The sequence below is a fragment of the Sinocyclocheilus rhinocerous genome, unplaced genomic scaffold, assembly GCF_001515625.1.
Source record: "Sinocyclocheilus rhinocerous isolate Xijiao unplaced genomic scaffold, SAMN03320098_v1.1 scaffold433, whole genome shotgun sequence".
NCBI lineage: Eukaryota > Metazoa > Chordata > Actinopteri > Cypriniformes > Cyprinidae > Sinocyclocheilus > Sinocyclocheilus rhinocerous.
In genome coordinates, this window is record NW_015627897.1 from 1,004,020 (window position 1) to 1,017,884 (window position 13,865).

General features: G+C 36.6%; 1 protein-coding gene across 1 annotated transcript in view; it reads left to right on the forward strand.

Moving 5' to 3' along the window:
• The window catches only part of LOC107736993 (synaptotagmin-7-like), a 152,349-nt gene that overhangs the window by 41,800 nt on the left and 96,684 nt on the right, over positions 1-13,865 (forward strand). The window contains exon 2 of the mRNA XM_016548382.1: positions 8,679-8,782. Within this exon, the coding sequence (XP_016403868.1) occupies positions 8,679-8,782 (104 nt within the window). The remainder of the gene's footprint in view (positions 1-8,678; positions 8,783-13,865) is intronic.

Consider the following 13,865-nt stretch of genomic DNA (forward strand, 5'->3'; position numbering starts at 1 on the left):
TGTTTGTTTTCCGGTTTTTCCTCAGTGTTTTTCTTTCCGTTGTGTTTACCCCATGGATCCCTTCACGCGCCCCGAATTCCTCCTCCTCCTGCTGGAGCAGGAAGGCAGGACTCTCGAGGACCATACCAGACTGTTCCTGATGGTCGCTAACGTCACCAGCTATCCGGACGACGCACTCTGCGCTTTCTATGAGGCAAGTCTGAACGCCAAGTGCAGAGCACGGTCGTCTGAAGATGGTCCTCGGGAGGAATTTGCCGCCTTCGTGGAGTGGACTCTGGCGAGAAACGGGTCGCCACTCACCATCGGCCCCGTGGATGATCTCGCCGGATCCACTTCGGACCCAGAGCCCAGCCCACCATCTCCCCACGGTACGGAGCATCAGCCTGAGCCCACCGATGACGGAGAGCCATTTCCCGCCGCGATCCGCCTAGGAATGGCTCCCGATCCCCTGTCGAGCCTAGGGATGGCTCCCGATCCCCTGTCGAGCCTAGGGATGGCTCCCGATCCCCTGTCGAGCCTAGGGATGGCTCCCGATCCCCTGTCGAGCCTAGGGATGGCTCCCGATCCCCTGTCGAGCCTAGGGATGGCTCCCGATCCCCTGTCCAGCCCAGGAAGGGCTCCCGATTCCCTGTCCAGCCCAGGAAGGGCTCCCGATTCCTCGTTAAGCCCAGGAAGGGCTCCCGATTCCTCGTTAAGCCCGGGAAAGGCTCCTGATCCCCAGTTTAGCCCGGGAAGGGCTCCTGATCCCCAGTGAAGCCCGGGGAGTGCGCCGGCTCCTCCCACCGTCGGCTCCACCGTGGGCCGCTGTTATGGCTGTGGCCTGGGTCCTGCTGAGCTCCTCCTGCTCCGGGTCCCTCCTGTCTCCTGCCTGGCTCCTCCGTCCTTCATCGCCCCCCTGGTCTCTGTCTGCCGGCCTCCTCCCGGTTATCCGTCCCCTGCCGGAGCCTCCACCTATCATGTCTGCCTGCCAGCCCTTTGCCTTCTTCTGTCACCATCCCACATCCACTCCTTTGTCCTCCTCCTAAGTCCCCCTCCGTCCCTCCCTCTGTCTCCACGGCGCGAGGATGCACCTTCCGGGAGGGGGGCGATATGTCACACCCCCTGTGGACTGTTGATTGTGGTTTCTCCCTCTGTGTCCTTAATTGGTTGATCCTGTTCTCGTTATTAGTTAATCACCTCATTGTGCTCACCTGTCTGCTCCTCGTTATCTGCCCTATATCTGTTCCTGTCTCTTGTATTCGAGTTTGTCGGTTATTGTTGATGTCTACCCTGTCTGTCGTCATATCTCCTGTTGTCATATCATTAAATATCCTTTTATTCGTCGTTTTCGTCGTCCTGCCTGATCTCTGGAACACCCTGCCCATGACAATTGACATATATAAAAACATAATAATATACGCATATATTATTAATAAAAACAATATAATAAACACGTTCAAAATATTATTAAAATTAATTAATAACAATTATGCATTTTAATAAAAACTTAATAAAAATTATTAATAAAAAATAACAATACAAATATGGGAGTCTCAATGTTACCAAAATAACGTTAATCCATATTGTTTTACTGTAGTTTGAGATTGCTAGCCAGGTTATTATCATAAAGGCAAAATGTTCCCAGCAACGTCAGGACAAATAAAGGGTGAATAAATAAAATAGTAAAAATAGCAGGCTGCTGTACACTTTGTCTTTGTCAAATATGAACAAAAACAAACAAACAAACAACAACAAAAAAAAATTTGGTTGCTCCATTTTTTCCAATATGAAAAAAAAATGCATTCAGTTGCTCCAGTTTTTTCCCATCTCCCAATGACGGGAAACGCAGTTCCTCATATAGACCCTGAGTTGATGACACCAGTAGACAGCTGGATGTTTGGGGACCGCACCGGGGCCCGAGTTAGCCTAAATAAGCCTCTTGTCGTGCTGTGCAGACATGAAGGGCTGTGAATGGGCTCCAGCCTCTGCTTGCCCGTCTGTAAGTAGGTTGCTGGAGACCCAGAGCTCCCAAACGTTGCTGTCTCCTGCTGTTTGGGCGGTGCTTGCTTCTGACCCACTGTCAGGGTTCGCATTTTGGACCTGGTCCTTTGCCCTGTGATTCTTCCTGATCTTTAGCAGCGGCTTTTATCCCGTTTTGTCCGCAGTCTGCACTTTTTCTTTGATCAGATCAAAGAGGCCTCAGTTCTGGCTGTAATTTAGCTGCTTTAAGGGCACTATCTCTCCATCCATCCGTCCATATCTCTGTCTGTCTGTCTGTCTGTCTATAGTTTTTATTATTATTTTTATATAAGATAAAAATAATATATATAGAAAAGCAGAATTTTCAGCATCATTACTCCGGTCTTCAGTGTCACATGATCACACATTTCATTTGTGAAAACAGTTGTGCTGCTTTGTATTTTTGAAACGTGATCCTTTTTCAGGATTTTTTTTTTAAATAAAATGTTCAAACAACAGCATTAATTTGAAATGGAAATATTTTTTTGTAGCATTAAGAGTATTTACTGTTAATTTTGATTCATTTCTTTGAAAAAAAAAAAGTTGTATATATTTTGTATATTATTACCACAAACTGTTGTTGTTTTTATGATTATGATTATGAATACTTATCATCTTTTTGAATCATTATTAGCCATCTCATGGTGGCAGGAGGTGCAGTTTTAATGTATTCATTAAAGTCAAGTGTTTCATTTCTGTCCTGTGCCCTGTAATACAGTATATGATTATATGATTTACTTTGGAACAGTTTTTACACAGAAACTGCTAGTAAATTTCACAAAGAAACTGCAAGCTACACAATGAATTAAACATGACATTTGAAATAAAAACTGTCAAACATACTCTAATAATCTTTGTTGTATTTACAATTTCGAAAAATCTTTTTTTTACAGTATATAAAGATGTTTAAACTCATATTCAGTATATTCAATCTTGAAACTTTGAAAATAGCACTAGATGTATGTGCAATATCAGATTCAAAACCGTTTGATGTCGCCCACATTCCTGTCTTTTGTTTCTGCAACGATACCAAGAAGCATCTTGTTTGATTACCTGAACTCTCCGCTGTAGTGATCTGAGATATTCAATGAGACGTCCATAGGGGGCTCTCAGACAAGCGTCTAGACGATTGGGTTTCCACGGCAGGGGAGTTAAAAAGCCTGGTTTTGCCATCCAGGATGAGCGAGAATTGTGTGATTGGGCTTGTTCCAGACACTGCCAGTGTTTGGGAGGCCTAATGAGTTTTAATCATTCGTCCTTGTTATTGTGTGGCTGAGGGAGTGAGATACACTAGATAGATCCTGACAGACAAACGGTTCTACTTTTTGGGTGAACTATCCCTTAAAATCACTTTAAATATGCAATCGTGCATCTACTGTACATCATCAGCTGAGAAATCTGTCACTCAGTGCTATTATAGGCCCGTTCAGACGTCCCATCACACACGGGTGAAGGATCTGCTCTCGTGGCTTTGCTGTGGATCTGACCCACAAATAATCTTGTCAGTTATTTGGCACAACCCTATCAGAGTCCTTGCCGCCGCTGCTTGAGAAATGTTCGATGAGACACAACTCATTTGTCACACGGTGCCATGACCCAAAATGCGCCGGGCGTCGGGGATGTTATTATTTGGGCCAGTGTCTCATAACAGACTTTATCAAGAGGATTTTCTCAACATTATTTACAGCTGATCAGTGAGTTCCACTAAGCCACTAATTGGCTTATATATGTAGTGTCCTATCGTCCGACTCTGATCGCGAATCACAGATCAGAGACCAGGGTTTCAATTGAATTGAGCATGAGTTTTAATTTCCAATTCAGTTTGTACATTTGAATTTGTATGTAAGGAAGTATTTAAATGAAAAGAAATTCATACACTGCCATTCAAACGTTTGAGGTCAGTAACGTTTAAAAAAAAATTTTTTTTTAAAGAAATTGATACTTTTTTTTTCTGCAAGAATGACAGTAAAGACATTTAAAATGTTATAAAAGGTTCTAATTCAAAATACATTTTGTTCTTTTTTTTAATTTCTATTTATCAAAAAATGTATCGCTGTTTCCACAATATATTAAGCAGCACCATTTTCAACATAGTAATAAATGTTTCTTGAGCAGCAAATCAGCATGATTTCTGAAGGATCATGTGACACTGAAGACTGGAGTTATGATGCTGAAAATTCGATCACAAAAAATTTGATCACAGGAATAAATTACATTTTAAAATATATTTAAATAGAAAACAGTTATTTTAAATTATAAATATTACTACAGTATGTTTTACTGTATGTTTGATAAATAATTCAGCCTTGGTGAGCATTAGAGACTACAAGTTTTGATAAGATACACTGATTTTTGGAGTCAAAAAAACCTGGTTTGAAAGTTTTGAAAAACAAAAATGTTGAAATAGGTTTATTTGAGTGTTTATTGACCTAGATTCCTCTTCCTGTCATTCAACTTCCTTTACAGTGTAGCCAATTTACTACAAATTCACACGTATTATTTAAATTGGAGCCAGTTCTGAATTTTGCCCTGTCAGAGTAATCGTTCAAATTTGAGTCCATCCGTCTCAGGTCATTTTCTGAGCCCTTCATCTTCTCCATATTGCTTCCTGTCTTCTCTCTCATTGTTTCTGCTTCTGAAAGGCCAGAAATGCTAGGTAAAGTTGCCAGTGGCGGCTCGTCGGGGGAGGCACAGCTTCCCCATAATTTTGAGGTGAAAATGGGAGGAGGACGATTTAATGTTAATAAAATTCACAATTCATTTCAGTTCATGTCTCAGAATGTGTATTTTTTGTTTGTAATTTCACAGTTGTAATACCATAACGTGAAAGCGCCGCTTTTCTATCGCAAATGTGCCGAATCTGCTGATGTAATGGCAACCGCTAATGATAGAGAAGGGGAGGGGGAGGCCGGGGGAGAGGCGAGCTCTCGTGCCTCAGTTGGTAACAAAAATTAGCCAATCAGCATCGAGTGTTCACTTTCAGCGCTGAGGAGTGTTGAGAAAAGAACCCTCGTAAGGGAGGCTAGCCTCCCTTCTGATATCAACCAAGCATCATAGAGGCGTAAATTACGTGATATTAGTTTGAACGTCTCCCGCTGCGCTGAAAACCCAAGAGCCACCACTGAAAGTTGCTAATGGTGCAGTCAGTGGGGAGCGGTTTTCAGATATCACCCCTCAGAGACACTTTAGAGCAGAAGGGGCTTCTCGTCTTGTGAAGCGAAGACATCCACAGGTGAACACAAATGTCTACAGGAAGAAAGATGAAATTCTGATCACTACCATCACTAGTACATATCTGCTGTTTTTCCAATGCAGTATTATTTCGAAATAATAAGTAATCTTTAGCCCACAGATTTTTCCATTTGTGGTGTGATTTATTTCAGACAAAATGCTAAATGCTACCCAAATCACAAATTTCATAAAAAGTGCTCATTGTTAGGGCTGCACAATTAATCGAATTTCTAATCGCGATTACAATTATGGATGCCACAATTACGTAATCGTTCAAATCAGCAATTAATCGTTCAAAGTCCACTTATGTTCTGCGTGCTTAAGATGCCTTTCTTTTCTACATGTTATCTTAAAGGTTTTTCCATTGTTTTAATTTTAGTTTTAGTATAACATTATAATACCATTCATATTTGTACTTTTTTTATAATTTAAAGAAGAAACCAATCCGATGTTTAGTTGACATTTGAGGCTTAATACTATAGAAAAGCACTAAAAGTTTTTCAGTTAGTGTTTTCAGCTTGTTTATTTTCATATAAAAAATACGGCATGCAGTTGCATCAAACAATGGTATAAACATCATTCAATGTAAATTTTGATAATCGTAATTAATAATCGCAATTACAATTTCAAGGGAATAATCGACAGTTATGATTCTTGTCATAATCGTGCAGCCCTAGATCACACTGTAAATCATATCAGGTTTTTTTCCCTTATTTTATTATAAAGCATGTTTCTTTAGGATTTTACTTGAGACCTTTATTACTCATACGCTTTAATAATTATTATGTTTTAAATATTGTATTTTTTAACCATCTTTCTTCATGTACTTCATCACTCATACTCATACACATTTTATATTCTTTATATTCTTTTATATAGCATGCTTCTTCCAGATTTTGTACTTGAGACCTTCATCACCCATATAGTATTTTATTTGATCTGTTATATTATTATTTTAATATTTTTTTTTTTTTGTAAAACATATTTCTTTAGGATTTTTACTATGCATTCTATTTACTATTTTACTATTTTATTTTTGTTTATTGTTCAAAGCCTGTTTCTTTATAATTAGCACACAATTTTATTTTTTATTTTATTTTTTTCAATAGGTAGTTTTCTAATAAAAATACCTAAAAACGACACATTTACTTGCTTAAAATAGCTTAGAAGATATTACTTGTTTTAATAGAATAAATCTTGAAATAAGTAAATTTGTTCTTACCCAAATGGAAAATAGTTTTCTGGTTTTTAATGAAACTCAATCAATTCTGTTAGATTTATGCTTAATAACAAGAAAAAAATATTTGCAATTGGGTCAAAATGAATAATTACACAGCTTAACTTCTCCAGTAAATGTATCTTGTTTATGAATGTTTAGATGTTTTAACTGTAAAAGCAAGAAATAAACGCTAATTACAAAAGTGATTTTTACAGGTCAGTCAGACGGTTTCTTCCTGTTGAAGTGGGCGCTTCTTAGCTGGGATATGAATCAGCCTTTATGCCGTTAGTCAGACGTCTGGCTTCACAAGACTAATAAGCTGATAACATTAAATAAAAGGAGAGAAAAATTCCCATAACCTCAGCACACACTCTCTCTCTCGCACACATTTATCTCCTCTCACTGTAATTTCTATATTTCTTAGAGGCATTATAAAATAATTTATCCTGCTCCCTTTCTGACAGAATCTCTTCGGTTCTTTTTCTTTTTTCCACAATATATATTATTCCCTCTTTTCTTCGCCTTCTCAGTTACTGGATTACTGTCAATTTTTCTCTCACTTTTTTTTTAATCTAAAGTATTACCCTTCCAAACCTCAAACTTTTCAACTCTGCTTCTAAACAGCAGTTTCAAAAGGGAAAAAAAAGAAGGCGGCGATCGCTTGATTTCAGAGCTTTTCTGTTCTCCTGGTCTTCAGCAGCACATCTCCTCACCTCGCACCGGAATCTCCTCGGCTCTGAAAGTCTCAGGGACGTGCCGGGACTCAGACCTCACCTGAACTCTTATGGGCTCTAATGTCACGGCGGGGTCAGTTCGTTTATATTGGACCAGACTGTTCTATATTTCACATGTGTTTTAGTCAGTTTAACTGGATTTACACGGCTGCTCTCCGTTCTGCCTCTCTCAGTGAAAATGAATCACTTTTCTGAGCAGCTGCCTGCGTTTTATTTCACCGCCCCCTCTCACTTCACTGCTGCACCAGAGAAATTCAATCAATTCCTGTCCTCCAAAAAAGTTTCTTTGCCTAATTAAAAAATGGCAATAGGGGAGTATAGTACAGGTCAACTTAATCAAATAATCAATTAGATGTGCCCCCATGCCTAATAAACATTTGTTAGCATAGTTTAGTTTTATTTTATCATAAAGCATGTTTCTTTAGGGTTTTTATTTGAGATGTTTATCACTCACATTTTTTTTTGTAATACATTTTATAGTCTTTTATTATTAAGACTGTGTATTCAGGATTTTGTACATGAGATCTTCATCAAAATACCATTTTTTTTTTTTTATTCCATTTTATTTTATTTTATTTTATTTTAAATCATGCTTTTTTAGGATTTAGCTTTTTTAAATTTAATTTTTAAACCATGTTTCTTCATTATGTACTTCATCATTCATACGCAGTTTTTTTCATCTTTTATACTTTATATTCTTTTATTATAAAGCATGTTTCTTCAGATTTTTTTTTAAAATTTAGTTAAATTTTATATATTATTATACTATAAAGCATGATCAAACATTCTACTTGAGACCATCTTTCACAAGCAATTATTTGGCATATTTATTTCAATATAAATATTAAAATAAAATAAAATATTAAACAGTTAAATTCATGTTTAATGAATTTATTTTTTACATTTTAGATTTTTTTTAAACATGTTTCTTTAGAAATATTCCTTGACCTTCACTCATGTTTTTTTTTTTTTTCATTTTTAGTTTTTATCAAGGTTCAAAGGTATAAATTGGTATGATTTTTAGGATACACATGCCTAAGAAAGCTTTGTCCTTCAGATGACACAACCACTCATTTAAGCAGCATTTCATTTAGTTACAAATTTGTGCATGAACTGTTAAATATGTGCCCCCTATGAAATGCTAAATGACCCCTTAAGCATCGAAACAGCCTCGTGACATTTCTTTAAAAATTGAAAACATTTTCCTTGCTGTTTTGAAATATGAGCTTGTTCCTAGTGAACTGCCTTGCTGTCTAAAGCAGCATCCAAACCAAGATGGATCCTCGCCAGTGACTGATTTGGAACGCTTTATAGACAGCAACACAAATAGCGCCCTGCACTCTCAGTTGATTCCAATATAGTTTGAAATTAGCATGTTGATAAGCTATTGACATTACTCAAATGGAATAAACGTGTTAAGGAAAAGTGACCAGCAGCACGCAGTGTTAATGCATCACCTTTGGCAGCTCTAATGTTAAGCCCCTGTCTCTCCACAGGTTCTTTGTCTCTGAGTGTGTTCCTGGTATCGGTGGGTTTAACGGTGTGTGTCGTGTGGCTGGTGGCGCTATGCGGGGTCTGTGGATGGTGCCAACGCAAACTGGTGAGTGATGTCACTTCCTGCACAGCAGGGGGTTTAAAGTGTCTTTAACAGATGTGGTAATAGACATTGACATCTGTGAGCAGTGTTGGGCAAGTTACTTCTAAAATGTAATACATTATATATTACTAGTTACTGTGTTTTGAAAGTAATTAGTTACATTACAATATTACTGTCTCTGAATTGTAATGCGTTACACTACCTTTGAGTTACTTTTGAGTTACTTTCACCAAAATATCCACAGAAGTATTATAAAATGCCAAAATGTAGTTTATTGCTGCTCATTCTACATCCAGTGGAGGGTTAAAATCAGCAGCCAGGCCACCAGGAATTGTCCCGGTTCTCAGTCCGCGCCTGATTTCCACAGAGACACGCAGAACGTGCAGGATTCATATATTGTCTTTTTGCTGCTGAATATTTACAGACCCTAGTCCATATCGCGTTTTGATTCAAGTGTGACCTACTTGTGATTTATTCATCCAAATGTATATTCCGTGACATTCCGCGTTATAGCAGTTCCAACCAGTCCCTGTTTTCCGCATCGCGGAAATTATAGGGCCGTACGTCTCATATTTTAGAGTAGTCCGAGCAATTTGGGAAAGAAATCAATTAAATCTGTATGTGGATGTGTGTAAATATTCAAATGTAACCCCCTTTGTAATCGTTAACATTTTCATAAGTAACTGTAATTTAATTACACTTTTTTCTTAGTAACTGTAACTGATTACAGTTACATTTATTTTGTAATTAAATTACGTAACGCCATTACATGTAACTAGTTACTCCCCAACACTGATTATATTATAGTACTGTAGGAATTCCGTTTTTATGACTGGATTCTACGAACCAGTCTGTGTTTTCCGCATCGCGGAAATTATAGAGCCATGTCTCAGAGTAGTCAGTGTAATTTGGGGGAAAAAATCAATTAAATCTGTATGTGGATGTGTGTAAATATTCAAATGTAATCCCCTTTGTAGTCGTTAACATTTTCATAAGTAACTGTAATTTAATTACACCTTTTTCTTAGTAACTGTAACTGATTACAGTTACATTTATTTTGTAATTAAATTACGTAACGCCGTTACATGTAACTAGTTACTCCTCAACACTGAGTAGTAATGCGTTATATTACTGCGTTACAGCAAAAAGTAATATACTACTGTAATATTATTACTTTTGTAATGCGTTACTCCCAACACTGTCTGTGAGTGTGTAAAATTGCATATCCAATCAGCTATGGAAGAGCTGATATGCATTTTACAGTGTGTTTTTATAGTGTCTTTAGTTTAATGACTGTTTGTCTGTTACTCTCTGACAACAGTCTACCAACATCTGAAAGACCGATGCATGTGCTCTGTTCCAAAACCTAGTAGGCTGACCATGTACGTAACATTTTAAGGCATTGCAAGCATTAGGCTAGCATTTAGCACAGAAAGGCAGTATAATTGGACCTAAGATTCCAGGGAGTTTTTGCAAGTATGTCTTGTGGAGAATGCAATCTCAGAATGCAATGCAACAAGCTCAATTAAAAAAAAAAAAAGATATTTAATTAATAAAATATTTAATTAACCTCAGTTGTGTTGATAACAGTTCTAATTAAATAATATAATTAAAAATGAACTATTTTATTTGCATATACTGCACTACTCTTCAAAAGTTTGGGATTAGTATGGTTTTTAATGTTTTTTAAAGAAGTCTCTTATGCTCATCAAGGCTGCATTTTTTTTATCAAAAATACAGAAAAAAACAGTAATATTGTGAAATGTTATTACAATTTAAAATAACAGTTTTCTATTTTACTATACTTTAAAATATAATTAATTCTTGTGATGCAAAGCTGAATTTTCATCAGCCATTGCTCCAGTCTTCAGTGTCACATGATCTTTCAGAAATCATTTTAATATTCTGATTTATTGTTAATGTTGGAAACAGTTGTGCTGCTTAATACTTTTTTGAAACCTCTGATACTTTTTTTCAGGATTCTTTGATGAATAAAAAGAAAATAAATGAATGAATGAATAAATAAATAAATAATACAGCATTTATTCAACATAGAAATATTTGGTAACAATATACACTACTGTTCAAAAGTTTTGGGTTAGTAAATCTTTTTTTTTTTCGGTTTAATTTTATTTTGATGGTCACTTTAACACATTTTGTTGACTATAAGTAACGTTTCACCTACATGTCTAATTTATTCATTTTTATTATCAACAGGACTGACTGGTGTAATGGCTGCTGAAAACCAAAATTCACAGAAACAAATTACATTGTAAAATATATTTAAATAGAAAAGTTATTTTTTAGATGTATTTTTAAATCAAATAAATGCAGCCTTGGTGAGCATGAGAGACTAAAAAAATTACAGACCCCAAACTTTTACACAGTAATGTATGCATTTACGTTAACTCCCGACTCTATTGGAATTCTGTTTCAGTTAGGATGCTGCCTTAGAAGACAGCTACATATTTAGGCAGCTCACTAGATTCTGGAACAGAGCCATGATGTCATCAAGTTTGAAATTTAAACCTACTACAGCTGTGTTGGGGGCTCAGTTATAAAACAGAAGAAAATAGGGGTCATCTAATTATTTTTGTTTGCCATCTCCACGCAAATAAATTGACGAAAACCTAAGAACGTAACGGAAGGATTTAAACGGCGTATTGTTAGTATTGCAGGGGGGGGGGGCTTATTTTCTGTCTGGATAATTAGCTGTTGAGCCTGTAGTTTTCTGTTCAGCCTCAGCATCTGCAAAACAAGGTTTGCCATTCAACTCGTGTAAAGCAATTCAGCGCAAGGCGGCCAAATGAGACCGAATCGTGAGGGAGGAAAGAACGTGTATTAAGGAAAAATAATAATTAGGCTAAATGATTTATATATAAACATGAAAATGTGATTACACCCACGTTCTGATTAATAGCCAGTTGATAAATAGAATCCACAAACAAAATTAATCACCTGTGCTCAGTTTAATTGAATTACCCTCTTCCCTAAATAAACGGATCACCTATTATTCAAAATTAATTACCTTTAACACATTTAATGTGTCACTTGCTTTTTGCCTAGAAGAGTAGCCGAATGTGGAGGCATGGTTTCTCAACGGTGCATAATACAAATCCAGGTTTTCCACTCGTCAGCTGAGAGGAGCGATGGGTTTCGAGATGGGCAGCGCTAGTGAAAGAGAGGAGGAGTGAGAGGCAGACGGGAAGACTGCAGGGTGGCTAAAAAGAGATTTCAAGCTTTAATTACACTCAGTAATGGCTTCCCCACCACGTGCCCGGCCTGCAGGCATCTACCGTCTTCATGTTATTACAATGAGGGATGACAAACTCGCTTCTCATTTTATTCGCTCATGCTTTTCGTCACATTTTCAATGCCATTTTCATACTTGGTATTTTTCAGTCTAAACCGAATGTTATTGTTCCCCCTCCTCTGTTTTCATACGGTACTAGGCTGTTCTTAATTGCTATAAAATGATTAGCAAAATACATCGTTTTGTCATCAAAATATTAGTGTTTTCACAATAGAGCTTCTGATGTGGACCAGGCCTGTCATCAGGGGTTGGTATGTGTCAATGATTCTGCAAAACTTAGAGCTGTTTATTAATGCACAATTACATACGTGACTGATTTCTGGAAGTGTGAATCTCATGAAAAAACTGTGTCTCTTTAACTTAAAGGGTTAGTTCACCCAAAAATGAAAATTATGTGATTATTTACTCACCCTCATGTCGTTTCAAACCCGTACGACCTTCGTTCATCTTCGGAACACAAATTAAGATATTTTTGATGGAATCTGAGAGCTGTCTGACCCTGCATAGACAGCAACGCAACTGAAATGTTCCCAAGTCCAGAAACGTAGCGAGGAGATCTGTAAAATAATCCATGTGACATCATTTCTTTTGCGCACAAAAAGTATTCTCGTAGCTTAGTATAATTGCTGTTGAACCACTGATGTCACATGGATTATTTAACAGATCTCCTTGCTACGTTTCTGGACTTGGGAACATTTCAGTTGCGTTGCTGTCTATGCAGGGTCAGACAGCTCTCAGATTCCATCAAAAATATCTTAATTTGTGTTCCGAAGATGAACGAAGGTCGTACGGGTTTGAAACGACATGAGGGTGAGTCATTAATGACAGAATTTTCATTTTTGGGTGAACTATCCCTTTAAGTGTGTTTCTTTACATACAATGGTCGACAGTGGAAATGAAAGTCTCACGGGAAACTTCTGTCATTCTCTGTGCTGGAAATTACTTTATTTGACATACTTGGAATAAATTGTATGACTCATTTGTCTTGCTAAGGTTCATTTCTTTGCTAGAATGATATGTAGTCTAATAACACACTTTTTGCATAATTTGACTTTTGCAGCTTTCAAATTTCATCTTGTCTCTTTGGTAAACAAGTTAAATGTCATATTGTTTGTTATTTTTATATTTTAAGATTGAAAGTCTGAGTGAAACAATACAATCTATAAATAACGTTTGAAAAGTAGGAAAAACATGTTATGTTTGTGTTTTGAATGTAATTGTGTATTTTAGTATGGTTTATATATTGTTATAGAATATAATATTTTGAATTGGCTTTTATTTTTATATTTTGTTTTTATTTTAGGTTTTTGTGACATTTTAATTAGTTTTTGTCTTTTATAGTTCTATTTTTTTATTTTTAATTCAGTTTCAATTTAGGTCATTTTAGTTCTTTAACTTAAATATGTTTTATTTCATAAAATATATTTCATAATATTGTTTTTTTTTTAGTAGCCAAGAGACATTTATATTTTTGTAAATAAAATAATGATAATAATAATAATAATAATAATAATAATAATAATAATCTGTTAGTTTTAAATAATAATAAGTCTATCTGTCTGTCTGTCTATCCATCCATCCATCTCTCTATCAGTCTATCCATCTATCGTTCTATTTAGTTCCATCTGTCATTCTATCTATCTGTAGTTCTATAGTTCTATCTATTGTTCTATTATTGTATGTATCGTTCCATACATCCATCCATTGTTCTATTTACCATCCATCCATCCGACGTTCTGTTTAATCCATCCATCCATCCATCCATCCATCCAT